At 54.0% G+C, this 24411-nt stretch overlaps 1 protein-coding gene and 1 long non-coding RNA gene across 10 annotated transcripts in view; one reads left to right on the top strand and one right to left on the bottom strand.

Moving 5' to 3' along the window:
• BCOR (BCL6 corepressor) overlaps nt 1-24411 on the top strand; it is an 81698-nt gene that overhangs the window by 25465 nt on the left and 31822 nt on the right. For 6 of the 8 annotated variants that reach the window (XM_064497552.1, XM_064497565.1, XM_064497548.1 and 3 more), the window contains exons 2-6: nt 16721-16850; nt 18413-18491; nt 19467-22289; nt 22975-23028; nt 23469-23652. In XM_064497552.1, the coding sequence (XP_064353622.1) occupies nt 16765-16850; nt 18413-18491; nt 19467-22289; nt 22975-23028; nt 23469-23652 (3226 nt within the window). In that variant the 5' untranslated portion in view covers nt 16721-16764. The remainder of the gene's footprint in view (nt 1-16720; nt 16851-18412; nt 18492-19466; nt 22290-22974; nt 23029-23468; nt 23653-24411) is intronic. The other 2 variants (XM_064497569.1, XM_064497581.1) reach the window with 1 other exon arrangement.
• On the bottom strand, nt 908-11387 carry LOC112985469 (uncharacterized). Of its 2 annotated transcripts, none has more exons than XR_010385117.1 (4): nt 11253-11387; nt 4011-4102; nt 1856-3887; nt 908-1170 (listed from the first exon to the last, which is right to left on the bottom strand). It is a non-coding gene; the product is annotated as an uncharacterized LOC112985469 (long non-coding RNA). The 2 variants fall into 2 exon arrangements; XR_003259751.2 differs by lacking the exon at nt 11253-11387 and adding an exon at nt 6766-10484.

The raw sequence follows: 24411 nt of genomic DNA on the forward strand, positions 1-24411 counted from the left end.
GGGGAGAGCCGGGCCCCACTGAAGAGCCGCGGGGGAACAAAGCTCGGGGCGAGGCGGGCGGCCCCGGGGCAGCGCCCGCACCCGCCGCCCGGGGCTCCGCGGCGCCCGGTTGCCGCCGGCGCGGCCACCCCTTCCCCCCCGCCGGCGGCGCGTAGCGCGGCGCATTGTGCGCGCCGCCGGTCGCGGAGCCCCGCTGTACCGCTTCCTCCTGCCGCCGCTCGCGCCCAGTTTCGCCCTCGAGACGCTGCCGCTTGCATGTCTGTCTGGAGCCCGGTGCCGCCGCGCTTGCAACACACCGATTCATTTCCTTTCAGGTCTTCTTCCGAAGCCGCTGCGTGTTCCTTTTTTTTTTTTTTTTTTTTCCCCTTTTCTGCGAGACAGTGCAGCGCTCACCCTAATTGCTTTTAGGAGGATTAGGAGCAAATTCCTCTCTCTTCCCCCCCCCCCCCCCCCCCCGGTTGCCTTCGCACGCCGGGGTTGCAGTTTATCCCTGGTGCAGTTCTTTGAATTGCTGTCACAAATAGGTGACTCAGAGTTAATTAGGAAGTATGCACTGGATCAATGGGCTGCACAGCTCATTAGTTATTCCCCAGCCTTTTGCAGCGTTGGACCTCCGGCTCCTCGCACCGTACCTCTTTAATACGTAACCCGGAGGGCTGGCAAGGAGCAGGGAGCACCTCGGGTGAGGGGGGTGGGTGCGCAGGGCCGTGATTAATACGGACATTGAAGTTTCCAGGTTGGGAGGTTGTGTGCGGACGAGCGGCCGGGTCCGCCTTTCTCTTCCCCCTGCCCAGCCCCCCCGGACCGGCCCTCCAACCTGCCTCCGTGCCCGGGCGTGGAGGGCCCTCTCCCGCCGCGAGGTCGGAGGGACGAGCCCGGAATGTTACCAAAAACAAACAGGCACAAAAAAAGTGTGTGTGTGTTTATTGGAGCGTACGCGGAGCGAGCAGACAAAATCTCATTTGTCAGGCATGAAGGTGGGCTGTGTGGAAGGCTATAAATATACCGGGGAGGATTGTATCGCGGTCACTTTTCTGTTCTTCACCATTTCTAAGGTGAGTGGCGGAGGCTGAGGGACCGGGCAGGGGCTTCTCCTGGTATTGTTTGTCCGTCTGTGATAGATCGGTCTAGACAGCCGCTCAGGCTCCCTGCGAGCTCAGGAACCGGAGCCTGAAAGGGAGAGTGGGGGAGTCGGAGAGGAAAAGGTCACCGCGATATTTTTTTCTTTTTTTTTCTTTCTTTTTCTTTCTTTTTTTTTTGGTGGCCGTGGTTGTTAACCCTTAAAGCCAGGAGAGGATCGCGGCCGGCAGCTCCGGCTCGGAGGGAGTCGGGAGCAGCGGTCGGAGGGATGCTGCCGGAGGAGGGGGGCGCCGGGGCAGCTCCGGGGGCCCGAGGTGTACTGCCCCGTCCATCTAATTGCCTTTTAAAGAGCTGTTTCCCACAACAGGAAAAGAGTTTACGAGGCGAGCGCCAGATTATTTCGTTCCCAGAAGTTTCCTCTCTCTGGAAACTCCGCGGAGCCGCTCGGCGGCCGGCGCGGGCGGCGGTGGGGCCGGCGCAGCCGCTGCCCCCCGCCTCCCCCCGGGCGGCCCCGCCGCTGTCCGGCCCTCCCCGCGGGCTGCGACGGAAACCCGCGGCGGACCGCGCCGCCCCACCGGGCCGACACCGCGGCCGGGGCCGGTTTTCCGCGGCCGCCTTCGTCCCCCGTCGGCTTCCTCCCCGCCCCCCGGCGCGGAGCCCGTCGCCCCCGCGGGCCGGGGGTGCAGCGGGGGGGGGGGGCGGTTTGGCTTTGCGGCGCTGGGAAGCCCGCGGCTTATTCCGTGCGGACGCGGGAGCCGGGCGTGTGCGCACCTACCTCCGGAGGTTTTGGAGCACGTCGGGCTTGGCGGAGGGCGCACGTCGTGGGGCGGCGGGGCAGGCCGGGAGGGCAGGGCTTGCACTCCGGCCGGGGTGGGTTTGGGGTTGTTTGCTCCGTGTGTGCGTTTCCTTTTGTAGTACGGCGTCCTCGGTGGACGAGATGCGATCGTGCCGTGCAGGCCTGGGCGGTGCAGATTAAAAGCAGTTAAAGCTTTCGAGCGATAGATAAAAGCTGGTTTTGTCGGAGTCGCCTGCAGCGCAGACCATTCCCGTGCCTCTTTGTCTGAGCCCTGGTTCCGGGCGCTACAGCCTTATTGGAAATGCTCCCGAGCCGTCCGCCGAGCCAGGGCAGCAGGCAGCTCAGCGCTTATTTACACGTCACATCTAAATACATCTCTAATTAGATAGAAGCAACGCCGGAAACGGCAGATTTGTTGCATATCTAATAGAGACCAGTACAAACAGACTCAGCAGGGTTTCCCTCTCTTCTCGCCCCCCTCCCCAAAAAAAGACCAGCAAGACCAAACTAGTAATCTGAGACTGAGCAGAAATGACTTCTCTCGTTGGTGTGTGTTATGAACCCCACTGGCGACTGTCTCCGTTCTAATATTTAAAGCAATACTTAGAATGTGTGAACCGTATGCCCAAATATGGACTGGGTCTTGAAACAATACTGGTGGCTTGGCTTTATTCCTGTGCTGGTGGACAATCCAGGCGCCATGTCACGCACTGCATCTGCCTTTACCAGGATGTGCTGAGAGCTGTAGCTTTTCAGGCGGCTCAAAACCACTGTCCCCTTTCCCTCCTTGTCCCCCCACCCCACGATAATTCACTTTTTCTGAGGCCAAGAGCATAAGGAAGCCAAATCCAGTCCCCTTAGCGTGATGCCAGAGGCAAGGCTATTGAGCGTTAGAGGATCCTGTAGCAGTTTGCACAAGCAAACTTTGCGGAGCTGTACAGCTGTGAGACCACACAAAGTTGTTGACATGCTTTCGGGTCTCAGCTTGTGGAGAAAACGGGCTGAGGCCACCACAGCACGACCTGCTTGGTGCTGCGCATACCAAAGTGGCCTTAGCAGATCTGTGGCTGTCGTCTAAAAGATCTCTGAACTGTTACCAGTTAGTGGCCCTTGAAAAGACAGGCCAAGGGCCTGCTCTAGACTGTGTCGTGGCTCTAGCAGCCGTGTGGCCCACGGAACAAGTGTGGCTCTTGCTAGGGCTGGGCGCGGAGGAGGACAGGGCTCCGACTGTGGAGGAGTGCGTACAAAGGTGACAGGGCTCTTGCTGGGGCTCCGCAGTATCGTTCAGTTGCACAGGTGATATGCGATACGCTATCTTTCCCCCGAATGCCGCAATAGATCATATTTTAGTGCGGGCTTATGAAGAGCAGCATAAAGCCGAGTTTAATATTTACTCCTTAGGCCGACGCCGCTTTAGAAGTAATTGATAGCCACAGCGGGCCTGGTCCCCCATCTCGTGCTTTTGCAATAACCCAGGCACCTAAACAGAATCGAGCAGGCTCCTTCGGAGAGGTGGGCTGAGCGCTTTCAACTGCACCGAGCCGCTCTCGCTCACTGTGTGTGTATGTGCGTGTGTGTGCGCGCAGGCAGAAGCCAGCACGGAGGCCTCGGCTGCAGGCAGAGGGAGTTCCCGCGGCCGTGAGCAGCCCTGGCTTGCATTTAATCCTGGTGTCCTTTCACGGAGCAGGCTTGTAGCGAATGTTACTCTGGAGCGACCTTTCCCTCCGAGCGGTTCGGGACCCGAGGCCGTGGCTAGAATTAGCTGTCCTCTCTGGAGGCAATGCGTGTTTTGTGAGGGTTTCTCTGGAGCGTGTAGCGTGCCTTCGATACATGCGTGCCTTCGAATGGATGAGCAGACGAGGTGGGGACGGAAAGAGGGAGGCCAAGAACTCGTAGCAAATGCAGATTTAGGAAAGTTCTGCTCCTTTCCAGCAGAGATTTCATTTTTCCTTGTTTGCTGGACAGCAGTTCTTGGCTGAGAGGAGACTTTTTTCCATCTTCTCTTTCACCACTGGAAAAGTTAGCAAATGAGAGCATGCTTTGGTACCTGCCTATGTGTTTTCACAAAATGTTGTCCGAATTATCTGGTACTCTTCTCCTCCACACACAAACATTCCTCGCACCCCAAACCTACCTTGTGTGATAATAGATTCGGTGCCGTGTGATTAGACATGCAAGGAAGTCCGCTTGGAGAAGATCCTGACAGCATGAAATATAATTTGTGATCTGAAAGACAGTTTCCAGTATAATCTCATTATGCACCACAGACTCCCGGTGTTATTTTGTAGAAGGCGGACAATGATCAATTTACATTGACCTGGGGCTGGGCGAGCTTTTAGATGGTAATTGCCATATTGATTTGCATGCAAAAAGAAGACCTGCTAAAATTAAAGACCGGAAGCTAAATTAAACTAAATTTATTGCCTAGGTGCAAACTGAAAGACTTGTTAAAGTCCGGGGTAGAGTTGGAGCGCTGGGAAATTCAGAGGAAAATCCTTCCATTCCCAATCACTCCTGAAAATTAATCTACATCATCGAGAATGGGGCTGTAAAGACTTCATTGTGAGCAGGAGGCATACAAACCGGGGCTGCTCTGTGTAAGCCTTGGCTCTCCAAACAATCGGAGAATAAAATATCTCCTCTGTCCAATGAAAATCTTGGGCTGAATGTTGGGATTGTCGTGCTAAGGAAAACAAAGCTTTATTTGGATAAGACAATTAAAGTGGAAAGCACAGAATCCACCAGCCACACTGGGAATCGGTAGCATAAAGAGCTGAGTGTGTTCAATAGACCGCTGGGGAGAGGGGGAGGCTCGGGGCTGCGCTCCGCTGCAGAGCCTGCACCGGGGAAGCCTGGCATTGTGCGCTGCGGGCTGCTCTGCGAGCAGGGGCAACAGCACTGTTAGTGAAACGCCCTCTCCCTTGAGCGGCTCTGTCTGCATCCTCAGTGCACGGCTGAGGGCTGCGACGAGGCGGCTCCGCAGCGTGCTCACTCCCCGCGTGCTGCTGGACGGCCTGCGATGGGTTGCGATGTGCTAGTGCTGCCAGTCAGGAGGTTATTCCTGAGAGCGTGTTTTGCTTTTCTGTTTCAAGTGAGGTAGCTCTAGCTCTTACCCCGGGTGTTAATTTAACACTCAGGAATATCTCACCTAGGGGCCTTATAAGTATTTGCATATTACAAAACATTTGGGCCTGTATCCTCAGCTATAAAAGTCAAATCTCCTCCTCCACAGGAGTATCGGAGTAGCTGGCGCTCAGCTCAGCAGGGAGAAGTGTGCCCGTACTTGTACAGGCAGCAGCCCCCATGCCCAGCACAGCCTGACGGCCGTCCCTTCACATCTGGGGGTCAGGTACTGTGGGGCCGCCTGTCCCTTTCCCACTGCCCTGGGACTGCTGCGTGTTTCCCCTGTGCTGCAAGGAGCAGGGCACCAGGGCTGCTGGGGTCTCCGGCAGGGGCAGGAGAGCCTCGTGAGCCTCGTTTGGCTGCAGCTCACCTGGAAAGGGTCGGAGATGAGTAAGGCATTTGTGCATAGCTGCAGGTGGAGGCAGGGGAGTGAAATCAAAGCTCGAGGGGCGTATTGTCAGCTCTCCTTGAAATTCCCAGAAAACTCGCTAACGGCAAGAGCAGGGACAGCCTGAGTGCCTCTCCTTTCCAAGTGCAAATCCCTCGTGTGAGCCGAACTTTCTCCACGTGAAAGCTCCTGGCTATGGAGAGATCCTGCCAGGATCTCTGATCTCCAGGCAATCCCCTTTGCTCCCACGCTGCGGGCTGCCAGGGGTGCTGGGTCGTGCTCTAAGCCTCTCCGGCTCGCCTGCAGCAGCAGGAGGCTGGGCTGTGTCTTGGGGGAAGCCCTTCCCACAATGCGTGGCCCCCCCGGCTCACCTTGCTCTGGCCTGCTTGTGCTGCCGTTTTCCTTTCTTCGCCTTTCAGCAGCCAGGCACAAAGTGGATTAGCGAAGCCCCGTGCAGCATTAAGTGGCCCTGTGCAAAGTTACACCGAGCTCCACCAGGATGACTCACCTTCGCTCCCCGGGCAGCCCCCTGTGCTGTGCTGTGCTTTGCAGCGCCGGGGCCAGCCGGGGCCGCGGGCAGGGGCAGATGCTCCCCGGGGTCTCCGCACAGCACTGGGCAAGCAGGGAAATAGCTCTAGCTAAAGTTGCGGGCAGCAGGGGAAGCTGGAACAACGCTTGGCAGCAGGAAGCGATCTCCCCGGGGTGAACGTTTTAATGGCAGTGTAACCTGGCGTTGCGAAAAAACGCAACCCCGAGCGGCTGCTGCCAGCTGGGGAGGGATGCAGGGCTCAGGGAGATGCGTGGGAGGCTGTGCCGTGCTGCGGCGCACTACGGGCGCCCACAGCGGAGCGGCGCGTGGGGAGCTGGGGGTGGCTGCGGTGCGGCCTGCCCTGAGCAGGCAGCTGAAGGTTGTCTTATTTTAGCTACAGAAATATCTCTCTAGATCCGTTACTGCAAGATCTCATTTGCAATAAACTGTATTGGCTCTCCCCTTTATACAAATTGCTGGTATGAAAGAAAACCCAGCCTATATGCATGGAGGCAGGCATGAGCTAGTGAGATCAGGTTTCCTACTGAGCTCCCGGAGGAGAAGTCAGCATTTGATTGAAGCTACACTTGGTTCTTGGTTCCCAGGGGACAGCAGCCCTGAAACACGAGAGCCCTCCCTCCTTTTCTCTCTCTCTCTTTCTCTCCCTCTCCCTCTCTCTTCTTCCTCTAAAAGCCTTTGTGCTGAAAGAGCCTCGGTAGGCACGAATCGCTGGTCTCTCGCAAGAATGTGTTGCAGCCTTTGCTGACATTGTTGTGTTAGCAGGGTGTTTTTTACCAGGCCAGCAGATTTCTAGCTACATATAGGCAATGAACAGTCGATGATACTGACCTGCAAATTCGTGGCATCATTTGTCAGTGAATGTGATTCAGAAGTTAGCGGAGATGCAGCACATCAGTGCTAGGCACCCCACCTGTCTGGGAAATGCTGCCCTTTAGTGAGAGTCAGGCTGAGGTGGAAATGTTCTTCCGAAAAATCCCCCTTTTCCCATGCTGCTGCCGGTTCCAAAGCGATGTATAAGCATCTAGAAACTCATACGTAACTGGAGTTCCCGTGGTCTCTTCAAGAGTTCATCCAATTACACGATTTTTAGAGAAATTTGCCCCGTCAGGATTTTCCTGTACAGATATACGTTTTGGGTAGTGCTGGGAGTCAAGCTGTAGGCAAGGAAAGGTTTCCTCAGATTGATTTATTTTCCTCTCACTTCTGTTCGATAAATTCCACTTCTCCTCTAACTTTGCGGCTAATATGAAATATAAACGAGCGCAGGGAAAGAGGTTCTGGGATTTATACTCGAATTCCAGCTGTGCCCGACAAAAGAGCGCAAGCATGCACAACACACTCATTTGCTGCCAGACTGTCGTATTCTGAGCAAAGTTTGACTCACCCTTTAGGTTGCTGATTTTTTTTAATGATTAGTGTTATTATTATTAGGGAAAGGGCTGGAGGTGGGTGGAGTGGGCGCTTTCAGAGACGGATGCGGGGCCTGGCTCCGTTGGGTGGGTTTGCGTCGGCCGGGCTGTGTTTGGGGCGGTAACAGGTAGAGCGGGGCTGCGAGCCGGCAGAGGGAAGGTGAAGGTGAGCATCTGGGGGAGCTCAGTGCCCGGAGGGGAGGATTTCGCCCCGGGGGGCGGCGAGCAGGACCCGCCACGGCCTGCCTGCCAAAAAGCCGGCCCGGGAGCCGAGCTCAAGTCCCGGCGAAACTCCTGTCGGGCAGCAAACCCGTCCCAGTTGGGGGAGGACGCCGCGGTGCTGGGGACCCCGGCAGATAACCGGTGGGTCTGGTGGGGTAAAGCGACCCCCCCGTCGCCGCCCCGGTGCCGCAGCAGCCCCCGGAGCGGCGAGGCTCCTCCGCCTGAACACTCGCCCGCAACGAGCCCGTTTCCCCCCGGGGCAGCGGCGGGGGAGGCAGGCAGAGGGTGTTCCTTGTTTCGAGTAACCCAGCTGCAGTAGTTGATGGTAAAGCAATGAAGGCAGAAACAATGCTGCTGTTGTTGGTTTGATCTCTAACTGTGGATTGTTAGTCTGGATTTAACTATGTGCTAAGGGGGGGAATGCGAAGGCTGTTTGCAGCTAGTGCAAATAATGTGACAGCTGTTGGAGCGCGAATAGCCCGCGCCTCTTCGCCACTCGCACACAAAAGCTGCGGCCGCGGCAGCCCTGGGGCCGCCCGGCGCTCCCGGCCCGACGGGGCGCCCCGGGGCCGCCGGGCGCCGCGCTGCGCAGCGCTGTCCCCGCCGCCAGCGGCAGCCTTCGGGCAAGCGCCCCGAGGCCGGCAGAGCCCGGCCCTGCCTCCCGCCTCTCCGCCTCTTGATTTACAAGCGCCGGGTGTTAAGGGAGCAGCCGGCAGGCCGGCTCGCTCCTGCGCCGGCTCCGCGTCCGACCCCCGCCGAGTTTGTTGCCGGGACGGCGTTTCTCCTCGTGGACGGGGCAGCGGGTTTGCACCGCCAGCACCCGCGGAAGCGGGTCCGCGGCGTGGGAGCAACGCGGGGGGGCCGGGGGGGGGGGTTGCCGCCGGGCCGCGCCTGACCCAGCGCCGTCGGTGAACGCCAAAACCCGCCTGGAGTAATTTATTGCGTTAGGGTGTCTCCCGACTCGGCAGCGCGTATCCTGACAATCTGGTGAACGGCAGCGTGTGTTTGTTTTTCGAGCACGTGCTGGTGCAAGAGAAGTTGTTATCTCCGGAGATCGCTGGGCGCGATCCTCGATCCAGCCGGCCGTGCGGGCGCCCCGGGAGGAGCTCCTCGGTCCAGCACTGCGCCTGCATAAATAACTTGAGCCACTGGCCCCTCGGCCCGGCCTCCGCGTCCCAGCCTTCTGCTCACGCCTTTGGGAGCACGATACAGAATGCTCCCCGTCCCTGAAGTTTGCTCCTGTATCCAAACCGCTCTCGGCCCTTTCCGAAGAGCCTCTGGAAAGTCGAGAGAACTCGGAGAACTGGGTTCCGGCCTATATTTGTACCTGACACAGTTTTGCTACCTGCGAGAGTCGCTCTGTTTTATATAGTAAGTGACCTCCACGTACTATTGTCTTTTTGACGAGGCTGCTCTGGGGGCGGAAAGCAGTGAGGACGGGGAAATGCTTATTTTCCCCACCTTTTTTGTAATTTTGGTCGATGGGTTGCCTTTATCTATTTTTCTCCAGTCAATCTATTTTTTTTTCCTTTTGGCCTTGACCGTCCCTTTGGTCCTTTATGGATTATGCTGTGCTATTAGTGGCGAAAGTACGCCAGTACTCATTCAACAATTTTAGCATCAGTTCCTATAAACTGGTGTTTTATATGACATGTGCCGTTTTTCTGCAAGAATACTGCTTGCGAAACTAGTTTCGCCTTGGAGCAAAGGCGGAAAGATAAACAAGTCTGCATAGCCAAAACACTGGCAATCTCTGCCTCCTTCCAAATCTTTTAAAGTCACGGAGTAACATTTTCAGGATTATGCTGCTGCCTCTGAGGAGGGAATGTCGCTGGCGTTAAAAAAAGAAAAAAAAGCTAATGCAAATTAGAGAAAAATAATTTTCTTTCAGCGATATGCAATGTATTAGTCACTTGTTATCATGCTTAGAGGCAGACCTCATTTGCGCGTCTGCCAACTCGTTCACATCTGCTCAGAGCTGTTCAGGGCATTTTAACCTTGGCGGTGTCGTGTCGTAGTCCCACGGATCAAGAACGAGTAATTAAAGCTCTAAGCAGCAGCAAAAAATTCACAGCCGCCCATCTGCATCGCACTTGATTCGCCGCTTTGTTTCGGCTCGGAGCTCCGCGATGGGAAAGCAGCACCGGCAGCAGCGGCCTCCGCGCTGCGCGCAGCGCCCGTGCGCGGCTCCACCGGGGATCCGGCTTTTCTTGGAGGGCACCGCCGCGCTAGACAACTTTTCTTTTTTTTTCCTTTTTCCCCCCACGAAAAAGCCGAGCTTTGTTGTTGCTGGTGTTTTTTTTTTGGGGGGGGGGGGCGGGCGGTAGTTTTCGCACGCCGTGCGGCAGGAGTAGGTGGCGGCTGCTGGCGTTACATGAGACGGGCGGTGTGCGGCGGTGACCGTGCCGGGTGCGGACGTGCGTTTCTTCAAAAGGTCTGGAGAAGGTGATGTGAGGCTCGGGACACGTAGCCGCGGAGAGGTCTGCGGACGTGCTTGTAATTCTTCTTTCGTAACTGAGGAATCGCCAGTGTTTTCCAAAAGTGCTCGGAAAACATTTCCCATCCGGGAGCAACGTTAGCGCTGCAAACCCGACATCAACTTCGGGGCGAGGCTAATTTTTTACGCATTGTTTAGCGGAAACCCAGCTGTTTGCTCGGTTGTTGTTGGGGGGGGGGAGAAAGAAAAAGCCCCAACTTGCTGAGCACTTTTCCTTTTACAGGCGGCCGCCGCACGCCCGTGTGCACCTGGGGGCCGCGCAGCCCCCGCCGCGGCAGTGCAGACAAAGCGCCGCGGGCAGCGGGGGCCCCCCCGGGCAACCCGAGGGACGCAGGCACCTAAATTTAATATTTCGCCGCTGTGTGCCGGCCATTTGCTGCATGAAGCGCGGAACCGCCGTCCCACGGCGGGGCTGCGGGGGGGGGGGGGGGGGGGAGCGGCGGGAGCTGCGGGGGGGGGGGGAGCGGCGGGAGCTGCTCCCCATCCATCACCCCCTCGAAGCTGTTGCTCCGTAAATGAGGGAACCACAGGCCCTGTCAGCCGCAATTATGCAAAATGAAGTCGTCCGTGATCAATATCTCCCAACGTCCCCGACGGATGCGTGGGGGGGGGCCGCCCCCGCCCGGCGTGCCGCGGCGGCTCGGCGCTGGGGAGCGGTGCGCCGGGGTGGCCGGAGGGAAACCAAGGGCGTACGGCCCATTAATCACCCCCCCGGGGGGGCGGGGGGAGGGGAGGAAACGGGGGCCGTGCGCCGGTATTTCTGCAGGGATAACGCTGCGGAGGCGAGCGCAGCCTCTCGCTCCACTCTCTCTCGCAGCAGCACTCGGATGCATTTATTCAATGTGCGTGCGGGGGGGGGGGGTTTCCCCGCCCCCCCCCCGCGGCCCAACCCGGGAAGTTTCCTAAAATAAGCGCGTGGGGGGAGCCCGGCGCACGGCGAGCCCGTGGCGCGGCGTTCGCCCAGCCCCCCGCGGCCGAACAATGGGGACGGGGCTGCGCATCTGGCCCTTTTTCTTGTTTTTCCACCTTTCTTTCTCGCCCCCCCTAAAAAAAAAAAGGCAGTCGGAATAGAGGGAAGCATGAGGGCTCCCGGGGTGCGGAGTGCGCGGCGGGTTGGGGGGGGGAGGGCGCCCGGGCCTGCGCGATGCCCGTCGCCGCGCGGCGTAGCCGGTGTTGGCAGAAATTACCTGAAATGCACATTTCCGCGGTGCGGGTGTGTGTGCGTGCGTGCGTGTGTCCCCCTCTCCCGCTGCTGCCGCTCCTCCTTCGCAGCTCGGGCTCGGCTGCTGCCTGTTGTCTCTGGCAGCGGCAGCGGAAACCTCGCTCCCGTACGTGTGTGTGAGAGTGTGAGTGCGTGTGAGTGTGTCTCTAAAATGGCGCGGCCGGGCCGGATAGGGAGATGCCACGGCGGGTGGGCGAGGGAGGGCGGGCGGCCGCCTCTCGCCGGGGGGACCCGTCGGTGCGCGGGGGTTTCTCCGGCAGAACCGGGTTCCCCCCCCCCGCCTGGCTTTATTCACGCTGCCGCCGGAGCCGTGGCGGGGGGCTGCCCGTGGCGGGGGCAGCGGCAGGAAACCCCCGCCCGGGGCCGGGGGGACCGGGTGTCACGGCGCCGGGCCGGGATCGGCATTTCCCGCGAGTGCCCGGGAAACACCTCCCGCCGCCGAGCTGGGTGCCGGCGGCGCAGCCTCCCCGCCGGCGGGGCTGGAGTCGTCGTAGCCCCCGCGTCCATGCGTTTTGGGGGGGGGGGAAGAAGATGGGAGCGGGGGCCTCTGCCCTACGTGTGCCCCACAGCCTTCAAAGGCTGGCCCTGGCCTGGCCCTGGTCCCTGCCGCCGGCCGCCCCCGCGGAGCAGCGTGCCGGGGGTCCGGGGCTTCCCCCGGGGCGCCAGCGCGGGCGAGCGCCGTGCCGGCTGCGGGAGGAAGGCGGCTAGGGTTATTTGAAGGATCGCCAGCCATTTTAACTTTCCCTTGCGGGCCTCCACCCCCACCCCCTTCCCCAGTTAGGCTTATCATTAATTGAAAACTTTTTTTTCCTCTCCTTTTCTTTTTTTTTCCCCTTCCCTTTTTGGCTGCAGCCGGCGCTGAGAGCGAGGCAATGATTCGCCTCGCAGCATATGGGAAAGGGGGAAAGCGCCGTCGCCGCGCAGCGCCTGGCTGTGCCGGCTCCAAGCCGTGACAGACGGCGCGGGGCGGGGGGGCGCCGGCCTCCCCCCCCACCCCGGGGGAGGGCTGCGGCGCGGCCCCCCAGCGCGCGGCCCCCGCGGCGTGCGCGGAGGCGCCTGGGCGGGCAGCAGCGCGGCGGAGCCCCCCCCGCCCCCCCTTCCCCGGCGGGGAGGGCCGCGGCGCTGGCGCGGAGCGGCGCGGCGGCCCCGGCTGCCCTCGGCCGGCTCCGGCGCGCTGTGTTTACACGGCAGAAAGTCCCGGTCGCCGTCCTACACGTGACGGTGTGGGAGCCGCGGGGGGAGGCGAGGCGAGGCGGGGAGCGGCTGCGGCAGAAGCCCTAAAAATAGACGCCGACCCCCTTGCGCTGCGTGCGCGCCGCCTAAACCGAAATGCACTGCTGGCGCGCATGACTCAATATGTATTTTAAATCGGTTTAGCGATCTCGCTGGCGCATTGTGCTTAGCTTTATGGTTAAATGAAATGCCACACGTCCCGGGTAAAGGTCAAACTTCTTCTCTAATCCGCGGATCCGTGCGGCGGCTACTTAGTCTGCTGCTTCCTCCTCTGGTTTACAGAATGTGTCACTAGCGGTGATGCCGTGTGGAGACTGCAAAAAATAACCCTAGGTGTTTTTTTAAAAAAGCCCAGCCACCCCGGTTCTTTAAACACTCGTCTAATATTAGATCGCGGGCTGTTGCCAGAGCTTTATACGGCACATTGTAAGCGGTGCAATTATACGGTGTCTTTAAAGTCTCCTTTCCAGAGGTGGCACGGGTCATTGTTTTTATAACTCGTAAATATGTAAGTCAGAGGTAGAAGATAAACGAGGGAGCTAAACACATTCATAAGCAGCTGCCTGTATTTAAGCTTATAAATACGGTACAAGTGTTGCCCTTTAAATCAAACTCCAGATGAACGGTTTGAGGGCTAATCGAAGGAGATTGCTATGAGTCCCCAATTGCTTTTCACTCCCCTCGCAGGGATTTTCACAAATCTAGAAATGATCCTTTCAGTGGCCTGGAACCGAACGGAGGGAAAAAAAAATCCGAGCCGGGTAATTTATTGCATTGTTTTTAATTTCCGAAAGGCCGGGTTGTTTGCTTAAGTGCCTCTCGCTCCGCCGGTGCCACGGGCTTTTTTACTCCGCGGCTTGCAGACTTTAACCCGCGAAGCCTTCTCAGCCGCCTGCCGTTGCGCTGATGATGGGTCTGTGGCTTGTGCAGTGGAAACTGGCGGGCTGCCAGGCGGAGCTCGGAGGTGGAAAGAGTAAAGGCGCCAAAAGGGAACTCGTGCGCCGCTGCAATTCTCCTCCTCCTCCAGCTCCTCTTCCTGGCTCGCCGCAGCCGCCGGCCCCGCGCGGGCGCCCCGTCCCCCCCCCGCCGTTGCCCGCCGGCGGCTGCCCCGGCGCGGAGGCGCTCCGCTGCCCCCCCCTTCCCCCGCGGGCGCGGAGAAGCGGCGTCGTCGTCTTCCTCTTCCTCCTCCTCTCCCCCCATCCCTGCGGGCATCGGGTTTTTCTCGTTTCCACGCCAGGAGCGTGTTAACAAAACTTTGCTGCTGCTGGCGTCAATGGCTGCCAAAAGTCTGTTGACGTTGCGAGGGAGACCCAAACGTTTCCCTTTTTAATCAGCTGCCCAAACAGTACCGTGTGTGTCTGTGCCTGCCTCCGCGGCGCGGGGGGTGCGCGGGGGTGCGCGCTGCGGGCAGGCCGCCGCTCGCGGCTGCTTGCGCGCTGCGGCGCTGCGTGTCGCCCCCCCGCCGCCGCCCGCCGCGCATCACTGTCTATATTTAGCCGCAAATGGCTTTATCGGCCAGACACCTCCCGGAGGAAATGCCGTGCGCTCCCAGGCGGCCGGGCCGCGGCGGGGGCGGCCGCGGGTCTGCGCCGGCGGCGGGCTGCCGGGGAGGGACGGGGCGGGGGGGCCCGCTGTGGGCTGGCGTGCGCGGCGCAGGGGGAGGGGGGAGGAGGGGGGGGGGAGAAACGTGTCCTTGATTTCCTCCGCTCGCTGCTACCGCGCTGCGAGTGCCGGGGCGCCTCAGCCTGCCGGCGGGGCGAGACGGCGGGGCGGCACGGGGGCGCCCCCACCCCCGCGGACGTTTAGGCATGGGGGGTTAAATACGAGGGTGCCCCCGCTGCCCCGGGAGCTGACGGAGCCGGCAGCTTTGCTGTCGGGAGCCGCTCTGCGCAGCCGGGCTGGACATGCGGCCGCCTGCGCGCCCCCGCCGCGCCGGCGGCGAGAAAAGGAGGAGAGGGGCGTGCGAAGAGTTAAAAGTCTGTTGCTCGTTGCAATGAAATTATGGCTGGCAGTGGCGCCGCTGCTCGTTCAGCAGACCTCCACTTTTAAACAGTTCACAAGAAGTTCATCAGGGCGGCGATTATAAATGCGTGCGCGGCCTCTGTGGGGCAGCGCGCCCCAAGGGGCGGCTTTTTGGGGGGCGGTGGGCTGCGGGCTCTGCCCTGTGTGGGCCTTGGCTGTCCGCGCTGCCAGCCGCCCGTGCGACTCCAGCGTTGGGTTATCTGCACATGTCAGGGGATTGACAGGCTCCAATTCAGGCCCCGTGCCTTATCTTAATGGTACACTTCCACCGAGGACGCGGGCAGCGCCAAGGCGGCCGTCTCTGCTGGGCGCTCCCGGCCACCCCTGACGGAAGATGGGGCGAAAGTGGCAGGCTCTGGCGCCCCGGTGGTCCACCGTCTCCTTGGGGCCGGTGTCCGCTCCTTATGGACGAGACAGCATGCAGGGCAGCTACTAACCTGATGTAAAACCTTAAATCACTCTCGCCATGCTGCTGCTGCCTCTATTGAAAACATTACGAGCGGCGCATCTGGAAAACAGTAAATCTGTCCAGAAACCATCTTTCCAGCGAAATAACTCCTTCTGAATGATAGCGCGGTATCTAATCTCCGCAGATTTTTGTTTCCTCACAGCAATTTTTGTGGACTTCCTTACGGAAAGCTAACCGTTCTGGAGAGAGGAGGGTCAACGTGCCATTTCATTAATATACATTTGTTCCAGACGTGGAGTTTTGCACAAAAGGCCCCTCTGAGGGGGGAAAAAAGTCTTCGGGAACACGGCTTTCCTGCCGTTTTAGTTCTTAAATCTCTCTGAACGTGTGTGAAGTATTGTGTTAAACGCACAATCTGGGATTCTTCCCTATTAAATGCCGAAGTGATCATTTGCATATTTTGTAGCCTAACAAAGGAAATGAGTTTGCTCGAGAAGCATGTATGCTTTGGGAGACGTTATGCATTAAACTCCCAGTGGTCAGTCACCCGTTACTGGCTTGTGTGTGTGTAAAAGGAGTATCATGCCTCCCGCTTAAAGGCTTCTATTTTTGTGAGAGAGGAAGAGCTGAGGGATATCCTGTGCATTAAAGGCTCCCCCTACTTATTAACCCAGCATTTAGCAGCAGGATGCAGGCTGAAGCTCAGTCAAAAGAAACGACTCAACCTCTGAAGAGCAATTAAAATCTTGCACTGGAATAAATCATGTGCTGCGATAATCCTGTTAATAAAACGCAGCTTGTCCTGACACTTCACTCATGCAGCAAACTAGAATTTAATGCGAGTGGAGATGGCGTGAGGAAAGGTGCGGAGGAGGAAGAGGCATTCCCCCTCCGTCACTGGACGCGAAAATGCGGTTACCTTTCACCTGCCTCTCCCACTGCACACAGCGCCGATCCTCTCGGACTGCTAATACTTCTCCAGCAAGCCCGCTAATGATTTCTTTCCCTGGAGTGAGCAGGCGTCATTGAATTACTGAAAGCACTCGCAGCAGCAGCAGCTCCAATGCAGAAGCCACCAGGGCTTGGTGCTTAATCAAATCAAGGGGTGGGGAGCTCGCCAACCCACTTACTATTTTTAACCCCTTTCTCCAAGTTAGTCATGTGCAGACGCTAAAGGGGAGGTTTTTACTTAGATCCCTTCTGCAGAAGTGCCTCTCCAGTTTTAAGTCCTCACGTAAAAGCTTTATCAGCAATCAGCCTAGCTAATGCGTAGGGTCCGTGGTGCTATTGCCATGCACGTCCTGCTCCTGTGCATTCTTAATGCAGGTCTTTTGTGAGCGTGTGTGCGTGCGAGCGCAATTTCCAGCGTTCGCCCGGCGCGCAGGGTCTCCCTTTATTGTTTCAGCCTGCGTAAGACGGACGTTTGGGTACTGGTATGTACTTGGCCGTCTGAATCGTTTCTTGTTCAAATTAAATGCATCGGAGGAACTTTTATTTGTCGATAGCCTGGAATGATTCTTAATTTTCTGGATGTGCGCTGGGGAAAAGATCCATCTCCTCTGACCTATAAATGCCCTCAATTTGCTCCTTTATTGTCGGGTATCTCCCTTAGCGGTTAACGTAGGCAGCTCACTCCCCGCACCAATCCTGCATTCATTATTAATTACCCGGAGGGAGGCTGGCTGCTCTGCTGTGATGTTTGCACTTCCTCCTAGACAAATCTGCTCAACTTTTTTTTTTTTCTTTATTCCTTTCTTTCTTTTTAATAGAATATAAAACCGTGAAGAAAAGCAGCGATTTTTAAGAAGACGTCATGCTTTCTGCAACTCCCCTGTATGGCAACGTTCATAGCTGGATGAGCAATGAAAGGGTCCGCATGTGTGGAATTAATGAAGACAGGTAAATATTTAAGCTTCTGGCAAGTTAAACCACGCCGTAATTCTGCAGCGTGAGGTTTCAGAGTTCGCTCGCTTCCCTGATGCTGGAGCAGATAGCTGCTGTTGTGCATCGAGACCAGTCCCGGTTGGAGGGGGGTGATGGTGGTGGAGACCAACAAGACGTGCCCAAGAGTGGTAGACCAGCCAGTGATTTACTGTTTAACAGGCAACCTCGGTCAGTGAATGGGGATGGCAGGGATGCCCTTTAAAGAGATTACTCCCCAATGCAGCCTTTAAATGCACTTTTACAATTAATTTGGTATTTCATATTGAGGAAGGAGAATTAAACCATAAGCATGTTCTTCTAGTAACTATAAGCTGGGAGGGCTCATACATGTGACTTGACGCTCTCTGTCTTCAAACAAACAGCTTGTCCTGTGAAATTGAGACAGTGGCCTTTTCATCTCCAAGGAGTGAATTTCTCTTTGTCTCTGCCTTTTTTTCTTCTGAATACTATTCATTTGATGATTAAAATTATACTCTTTAATAATTTTCAATGGGATGACACAGGCACTTGGCAGTGTCCGCTTCCCTTAAAATCCAGCTTTTTAAAAAACAAAACAACACAGCAGAAGTTCCAGGTACGCTCTCAAATCTCTGTGCCAATTTTGTGTGGTTTTGCAGTGTTTTTCCGTCTCTTCTTTAAGCCCGTGTTCTCACCATTGTGTGAAAAGCCTCATGGGAGCCAGGGAAAGTTTTTGGTCTTTGGAGGGAAAACTCTTTGCAAATGCAAACTGAAGGAAAAGAGCCAAACATTTCCCTCTGCCTTCACCACCCTCCAGCCCCAGCTTCCCTCCCAGTTGTTTAGGTGTAATAATCTTACGTGCTACTTGCAGGAAAGGTGGATCTTTTAAGAACGAATAAACAAATAGGTTAACATTGCACTTCTGATTTAGGGTGATGATGTGCCTTTAAGTACTTTGATTGAAGGGAGTTCTTTTGGGTAATGATGAAACTTTCCTTCTGCTACATGTCAGCGATTTTTATCCCTGGGATTTGAAATTTGGCACTAAGGTATATTCTTTATCGGTGCTTTCTGTGATAACAAGTCCCAGTGCTGCAACACTGGTATGGCACAGATGTGCAGCTCCCTCTTTAGCATGGAACAGCTGACGTTTGTATGATATTAGTGTGTGTCTTCTAATTTTCTCCTCTGTAGTGTTTGTGGATGGCACATGAAGAGGGTATGTTTAAAATGGTATATTATCTCCTTGGAAAAAATGGGGGGGGGTGAGGGCCAAAATGGGAAGCCTTAACAAAAATCCCTTGCGTTGGGAGGTCACTCAGAGATGTATATACTCAATGTGTTCATAGTGTCAAAGCCCTTTTTACTTCATACCTGTTTCCAAATGGTCCTTACTTTCTAAAATAGTCACTGTGCATTAATACACAGAAGGATAAATACGGTATCATATGGGACTTCTCCAGGGAAATCAAAATATGGCAGTGATGTAATCTTGTATGATAAGAAATGCACAGGATACTTTCAAATAGCAGGATTGTGGGTTTTTTTTATTTTAATAGGAAAATTCCAGTTAATGATGGTGATGCACCGAAAAGCAGACTGGAGTTGAGGGACGAAAATCACCTGAATCACAGTGTGGTAAGAAATTAATAGCTGAAACTGTATCGGCTCCAACCCTTCTCCCAACCTCCCATCCCCCTCCTTGCTATTAGATGATCCGTTTGGAGAAATGATTAAAGTACCTTCCTATTGCAGTTCTGACTATGCTTGGGCACATACAAATTGTTTCCGTGAAACAGTGAAATCGGACTTTGCTTATTTATCTTGTTGATCTCTTGACTTTGTGGTGTATGTTGTCGTATGACATCACGTTCTTACTTTTGTTCCATTACGGATAATGTCATGTAGCATACCGACGTGACTAACAAGAATAGTTCATGTCATCATTAAATGTATCAGTATTTCAGCAAAGTTGGCAGTTTTCTCCTTCTTCGAGAGCACATGGGGAGCAACGAGTGGAAAAGAGACTCGGCGCTGTGCTATCGAGCGACGGTGGATTTTTTTCTTTGTGTTGTTTGCTTAGAAAACTTAACCTTGCGAATCGCGTGCCGCTGGCCAGTCCCGAAGCAGAGTTGCAGAGGAGGGAGGTCCTGGAGGAGGAGGAGGAGGAGGAGAGGTTTCCCCTCCTTCCCCATCCTCTCTACTGCAAGCTCTGCTCTCCCCGTCCCCAGCCCATATCCTCTCGCTTGGCTGGGGCCCAGGAGTCCGAGGCAGCCGCAGCACAATGCTGCGAGCGGGAGCGGTGCCACTGATGATCGTCCGTGGGCTGGTTCTGGCATCTAGGCTGGATAGGCTATAAGTCCTCAAGCCTTTGTTTCTAATGAGTGAATTTTGGATGTGGAAAGATTGTATTGAGATTTGTGGTGATGCATATTGTTCTGTAGCTTCCCGTTCTCATGTTCTCCCATGCAATCAACCTCTGTAGTTTTTCCACAGTGGACAATGTACTTGCATTGGTATTGTTTCTCTTCAAAATCGGAGCATATCTGTAGTGTGCGTGAGTAGTAGCATTTTAGCAAAATGTGAAAGTAACATACTTCTTATTCTGTAAAGGTGGATGCCACTACAGCACATCGCATTGACAGTCTCGCGGCTCTGAGTATGGACAGGTCTGGACTTATGCGAGAAGGACTCAGAGTCCCCAGTAGTATTGTCTATTCCAGTTTATGTGGACTTGGCTCGGAAAAATCACGGGATGCTACAAGTTCTATAGCTGGTCTTGGATTTACTCCTGAAAGAAATCCAGAGATACAGTTTAAATCTAACCCCCCTGAAGCAGTAGAAAATGCAGCTGTCTCTGGAAAAGCCCCAAATGGCTTCAGCGCTATATACAAAACACCACCTGGAATACAAAAAAACTCTGTCCCAACAGGAGAGACGCTAGGTTTGGACAGAACCGCGAGCGACAAGCAAAGTCCTCTCAGTGTCAATGGTGCTAGTTACCTAAGGCTCCCCTGGGTAAATCCGTATATGGAGGGTGCTACACCCACTATATATCCTTTTCTTGACTCACCAAACAAGTATTCGTTGAACATGTACAAGGCATTGCTACCTCAGCAGTCCACTTACAGCTTACCGCAACATCTGGCTTACTCGCCCGTGTGTACGAACGGTGAACGTTTTTTATACCTGCCCCCCTCCCATTACGTTACCCCCCACATCCCCTCGTCCCTCGCATCGCCCATGAGGATCTCGGCCACTTCGGCGTCCCCGGCGATCCCGCCCTTGGTGCACTGTCCGGACAAGAGCTTGTCGTGGAAGATGGGAGTCAGTCCCGGCAGCCCTGTTGACGCGCACGCCTATCCGCACATCCAGAACAGCAAACAGTCCCGAGTCTCTGCTGCGAAGACGGCTCCGACAAACATAACGACGGACCCCGCTCTCCTGCTGTCGCATTCGCCCCGGCCGTCCCCCCGCGTCCCTCTGCCCGCGCAGGTCGGAGACGCCTATGCTGAGTTTCACAAACACTTTCCCCGAATTACCACATCTCCCTCTTCGTCAGTGACGCTCCCAAAGCCATACATGAATGTAAGTAACGAGTTCCCACCTTCGAGGCTGCCTAATGGGAAGCTTCCCAAAACAAGTGACACTGGTGAAATCCCGCAACAAGCTATGCCGCACGTAAGGAAAGCCGGTCATGACCGGAAAGACAGCAGGTCGCCCCCACTCCTAGAAAAGCAGACTCCAACCAAAGATGTTACAGACAAACCACTAGACCTGTCGGCAAAAGTTGTCGATGCAGAAACCACCAAATCGGACCATATTAAAAAAATGACACCAACCGTGTTGGTTCACAGCAGGGCTGGAGGCGGGTCGCTCATACCTGGAAGCGATGTTCAGAAAGAAACTCTTCCTCCTGGAAATGGTTGTCCCATCTATAGACCTGAAATAATCAGCACGGCATCATCTTCCTGGATTGTTCCTGGCCCAAGTCCCAGTGAGGAGAACGGAAAAAACGTGCAGCTGAAAAACAAAGCGTTAGACTGGGTAATACCGCAACAGCGAAGTTCTTCTTGCCCCAGGATGGGTGGCACGGAGGCAGTTGTCAGCAGTAGTTCAGGGTCTGTGACGACTGGGGGTCGGCCGGCGTCCGCATCACCCGCTCCAAATGCTAACGCGGATTGCACTAAGACAACCAGGAATTCTACGGAAAGCACCGCCTCTGTCATACAGCATATAGGGCAGCCTGTGGCGGCATCGGCAAAGCATAACAATAAAGTGACGAAATCCTGTAGTCAGGAAGCTAATTTCAAAGCAAATGAGAATGCCCTTGCATCGAGTCCCATATTTTTGCCACCAAACGAGGCGTTTCGCTCTCCACCTTTGCCCTATCCAAGAAGTTACCTCCCGTATCCGGTTCCGGAGGGTCTAGCTATAAGCCCTTTATCCCTACATGGAAAAGGACCTGTGTATCCTCATCCAGTTTTATTGCCCAACGGTAGCCTCTTCCCTGGACACCTGGCTCCCAAACCTGGCCTCCCCTACAGCCTGCCAGCGGGACGGGGGGAGTTCATGACCTACCAAGACGCGCTGGGGATGGGGATGGTGCATCCCATGTTGTTGCAGCATTCGGCTTTGGAGATGAACAAGGACGAGAAATCAGAAAGGAGGTCGAGATCTCACGAGAGGCTCCGCTACGAGGATCCGGCTCTGAGAAGCAGGTTGCCAGAGCTCCTTGAACCCAGCGGGAAGATGCATTTCGAGGTACCCAACGACAAGAACGTGAAATTGCACCAAAGCTCCAGCCACAGTAAAAACTCTGCCAAAAGTGACAAACACCTCTTCCCAGACCTTTTGCGAGATGAGCAAGATGCTAAAAGTGAAGCAAATTTAACGAAAACCGGCTTCGCTACTGAAAGCAGTAATCAGACTAATGACCCTACAAAGCACAAGGTAGAGCAAGCGTCTCAGCACAGGGATTTTATTGTAATGAGAGAGGAGTTTGGAAGAAATAATGATCTTCACGAAACCTATAATTTTAAGCAAGCCCAGAGTTCATCAGTGTTCAGCTTAAGGAAAGAAGATTTATCTGTAAGCCAAAATAAAGAGAGAGTAACAGTTCAGCCTTCTTCTGTTTTCTTGGAAACTGCTCATGAGAACGATGGCCCAGCTATGGCTTTTGGCAAAGTGCAGGATGATGCAAAACAATTCTGTATGGGAAATACACAGTCGAGTATTGAAACTAATCAGACGTATACCAAAGATGGGACTGATGATGCAGAATCTGCTGATGGCAAAATATTGAAACCCAAGCCTTCTAAACTGGCAAAAAGAATTGCAAACTCTGCTGGTTATGTAGGTGATCGATTCAAGTGTGTCACAACCGAACTGTACGCAGATTCCAGTCAGCTCAGCCGAGAGCAGCGGGCGTTACAGGTGAGTCCACGTGGTTTAACAACCAAAGCGCTTTTTAATTATTTCTCTGTTGTAAGTCGCAGTCAAGTATTAAAGTTGATAAAAGCAACGCAGGTGGGGAAATGAGACTTTTTTGCTTAGGGCTTACTGGTCAGAAATGGCTTTAAAAGGCAGAACAAGTTTGTTAATTAAAGTTAGGTTATGTAAATAATAATATATATGGATTTTATATATGTATTCGCTAGTAAGTTTTAAAGGGCTTTTAATGAAATCTGATTAAAATGTTAATGTATGTATGAAATGTTTTTGCAGTTATGGAGGGGAGTCAAGAAGGAATGCATGTTATGTTAGAGCTAGCGATTGCTGTAATTTCTCAGCTGGCCGGTACTGTCAGATAGCGAAGCATATCCAGAAGTTCTGATTAGTATGCCAAACGTGCCGTTTTGCAGAGAGGAGTAGCAGCCGTGTATTAGTGGGTCTTATGCAAGGTTTTCACCGAGCAAATACGTAGAAGAAATATTGAAGTTTGATGTTGAGGGATGGCAGACAGATACTGTATACGAATATCCTTAAGGTATTTTACTTTTAATGAACAGATGAGTTAAGCCAAATTGTTTTGCATTGTTAAGAAAAGAATTGGTTTATGCTTATAAAAATGGATGAAATTATCTAAATGATCCATTGAGTGCCCATTTTAATTACATAGATGGAAGGATTACAAGAGGACAGTATTTTATGTCTACCTGCTGCTTACTGTGAGGTCAGTTCTTCCAATTTTTATTACTAGACTCTTACATAAACCTTTGAGTTAAATTTCATTTCCAAATACACAAAGGGAAGTTTGTGGGCCATGGTCGTCTTTATTCATTGTACAGTTTTGTGTTTTTTTGTTTTTGTTTTTGTCTCTTTTTACCTCCAAAATGGAATGTTTTTGTTTTTATATACAGTATACATTTATATATATATATTTATATATACATATATACATATATATGAAAGAATTGTGTGGATATTTGCATATAGATACTAGAAGTTATTACACTGTTTTACAAGTCAGGTATTTTAAACTCTTACACTAGATATCTATCTCAAACCTTGATTTTGAGCAGATTTTTCTTTGGAAATACTTTCATATAAGGTAAGGTAAATGAAGTAGCTTTTATCGCAAGACTTTTCTTTTCATATCAATTCTCTTTCTAGCGTGCAATGATGCGCTTCTCAGAGTTGGAGATGAAAGAGAGAGAAGGCCAAACAGCTACCAAAGACTCAGAGGTCTGCAGATTCAGCCAGGCAGACTGGGAAAACTTGAAAGGAAACAGTGAAAAGAAGCCAAAGTCTGTCGCTCTGGAAGATGGCATTGCTGACCAAAATGACAATGACAGATGTAAGCGAATTTGGATGGCTTTCTGAAGTGTGCAGCGTAATCTTTGTATCGTCAGGGTGTTATCGGTTAGAATAAGTAACGTATGAGATTGCAAAGCTCGGTCTCCGTAGGTGCAGGCACCTCTGCGACATCCATTGCTCTCCACGCTTACTTTTGGGTCTTTAAGTTGCTGGTTACAGTTGGATGTTAGCATTATTGCTTTTCGGACGATAACTGTCACCCTTTAAAGAGATCTTCCTTTTAATAACGAAGTACCTCATCAACCAAGCAAAATGAAAGCAGAAATCTAAGGGTATGTTGTAAATGCAGAAAAGAGAAGAGGTGGGAGAAGAGAGGGAGGCTTTGAGTGACGAGGAGTTTATCTTCCCGAAGATGCCGTAATGCAGTGAAATACCAATAGCGTAACTTGGAGGCAAAGCAGGGAGAAAGGAGAGAAGGAGGACAGGGAGCAGGAAAGCCCATAACCTACCTGCTCTGCTTATGGCTGTAAAACTCCAAACTATGACCTTGCCTGGATGACTTCTCGGTGCGGTGACTGGGGGCGCGCCTGACAAACACAGGTCCTCGAGGGCAGGCAGGAGGCTGCGAAATTCCCCATCGGGCCGGTGGGACTGGTGGTTTTTTCCAGGCTGTGGCAAGGTGTCAGAGGACTCTGGAAAGTTCTTGCTACCACCGCTGTCTGAAAAGAAAGACAAACTTAAATGAACTGTATTAGCATTTTTTTGATTTATGTACGTGAAATCCCTTTTTTTTTTTTTT

Source organism: Dromaius novaehollandiae, chromosome 1 (assembly GCF_036370855.1).
Source record: "Dromaius novaehollandiae isolate bDroNov1 chromosome 1, bDroNov1.hap1, whole genome shotgun sequence".
Taxonomy (NCBI): Eukaryota; Metazoa; Chordata; class Aves; order Casuariiformes; family Dromaiidae; genus Dromaius; species Dromaius novaehollandiae.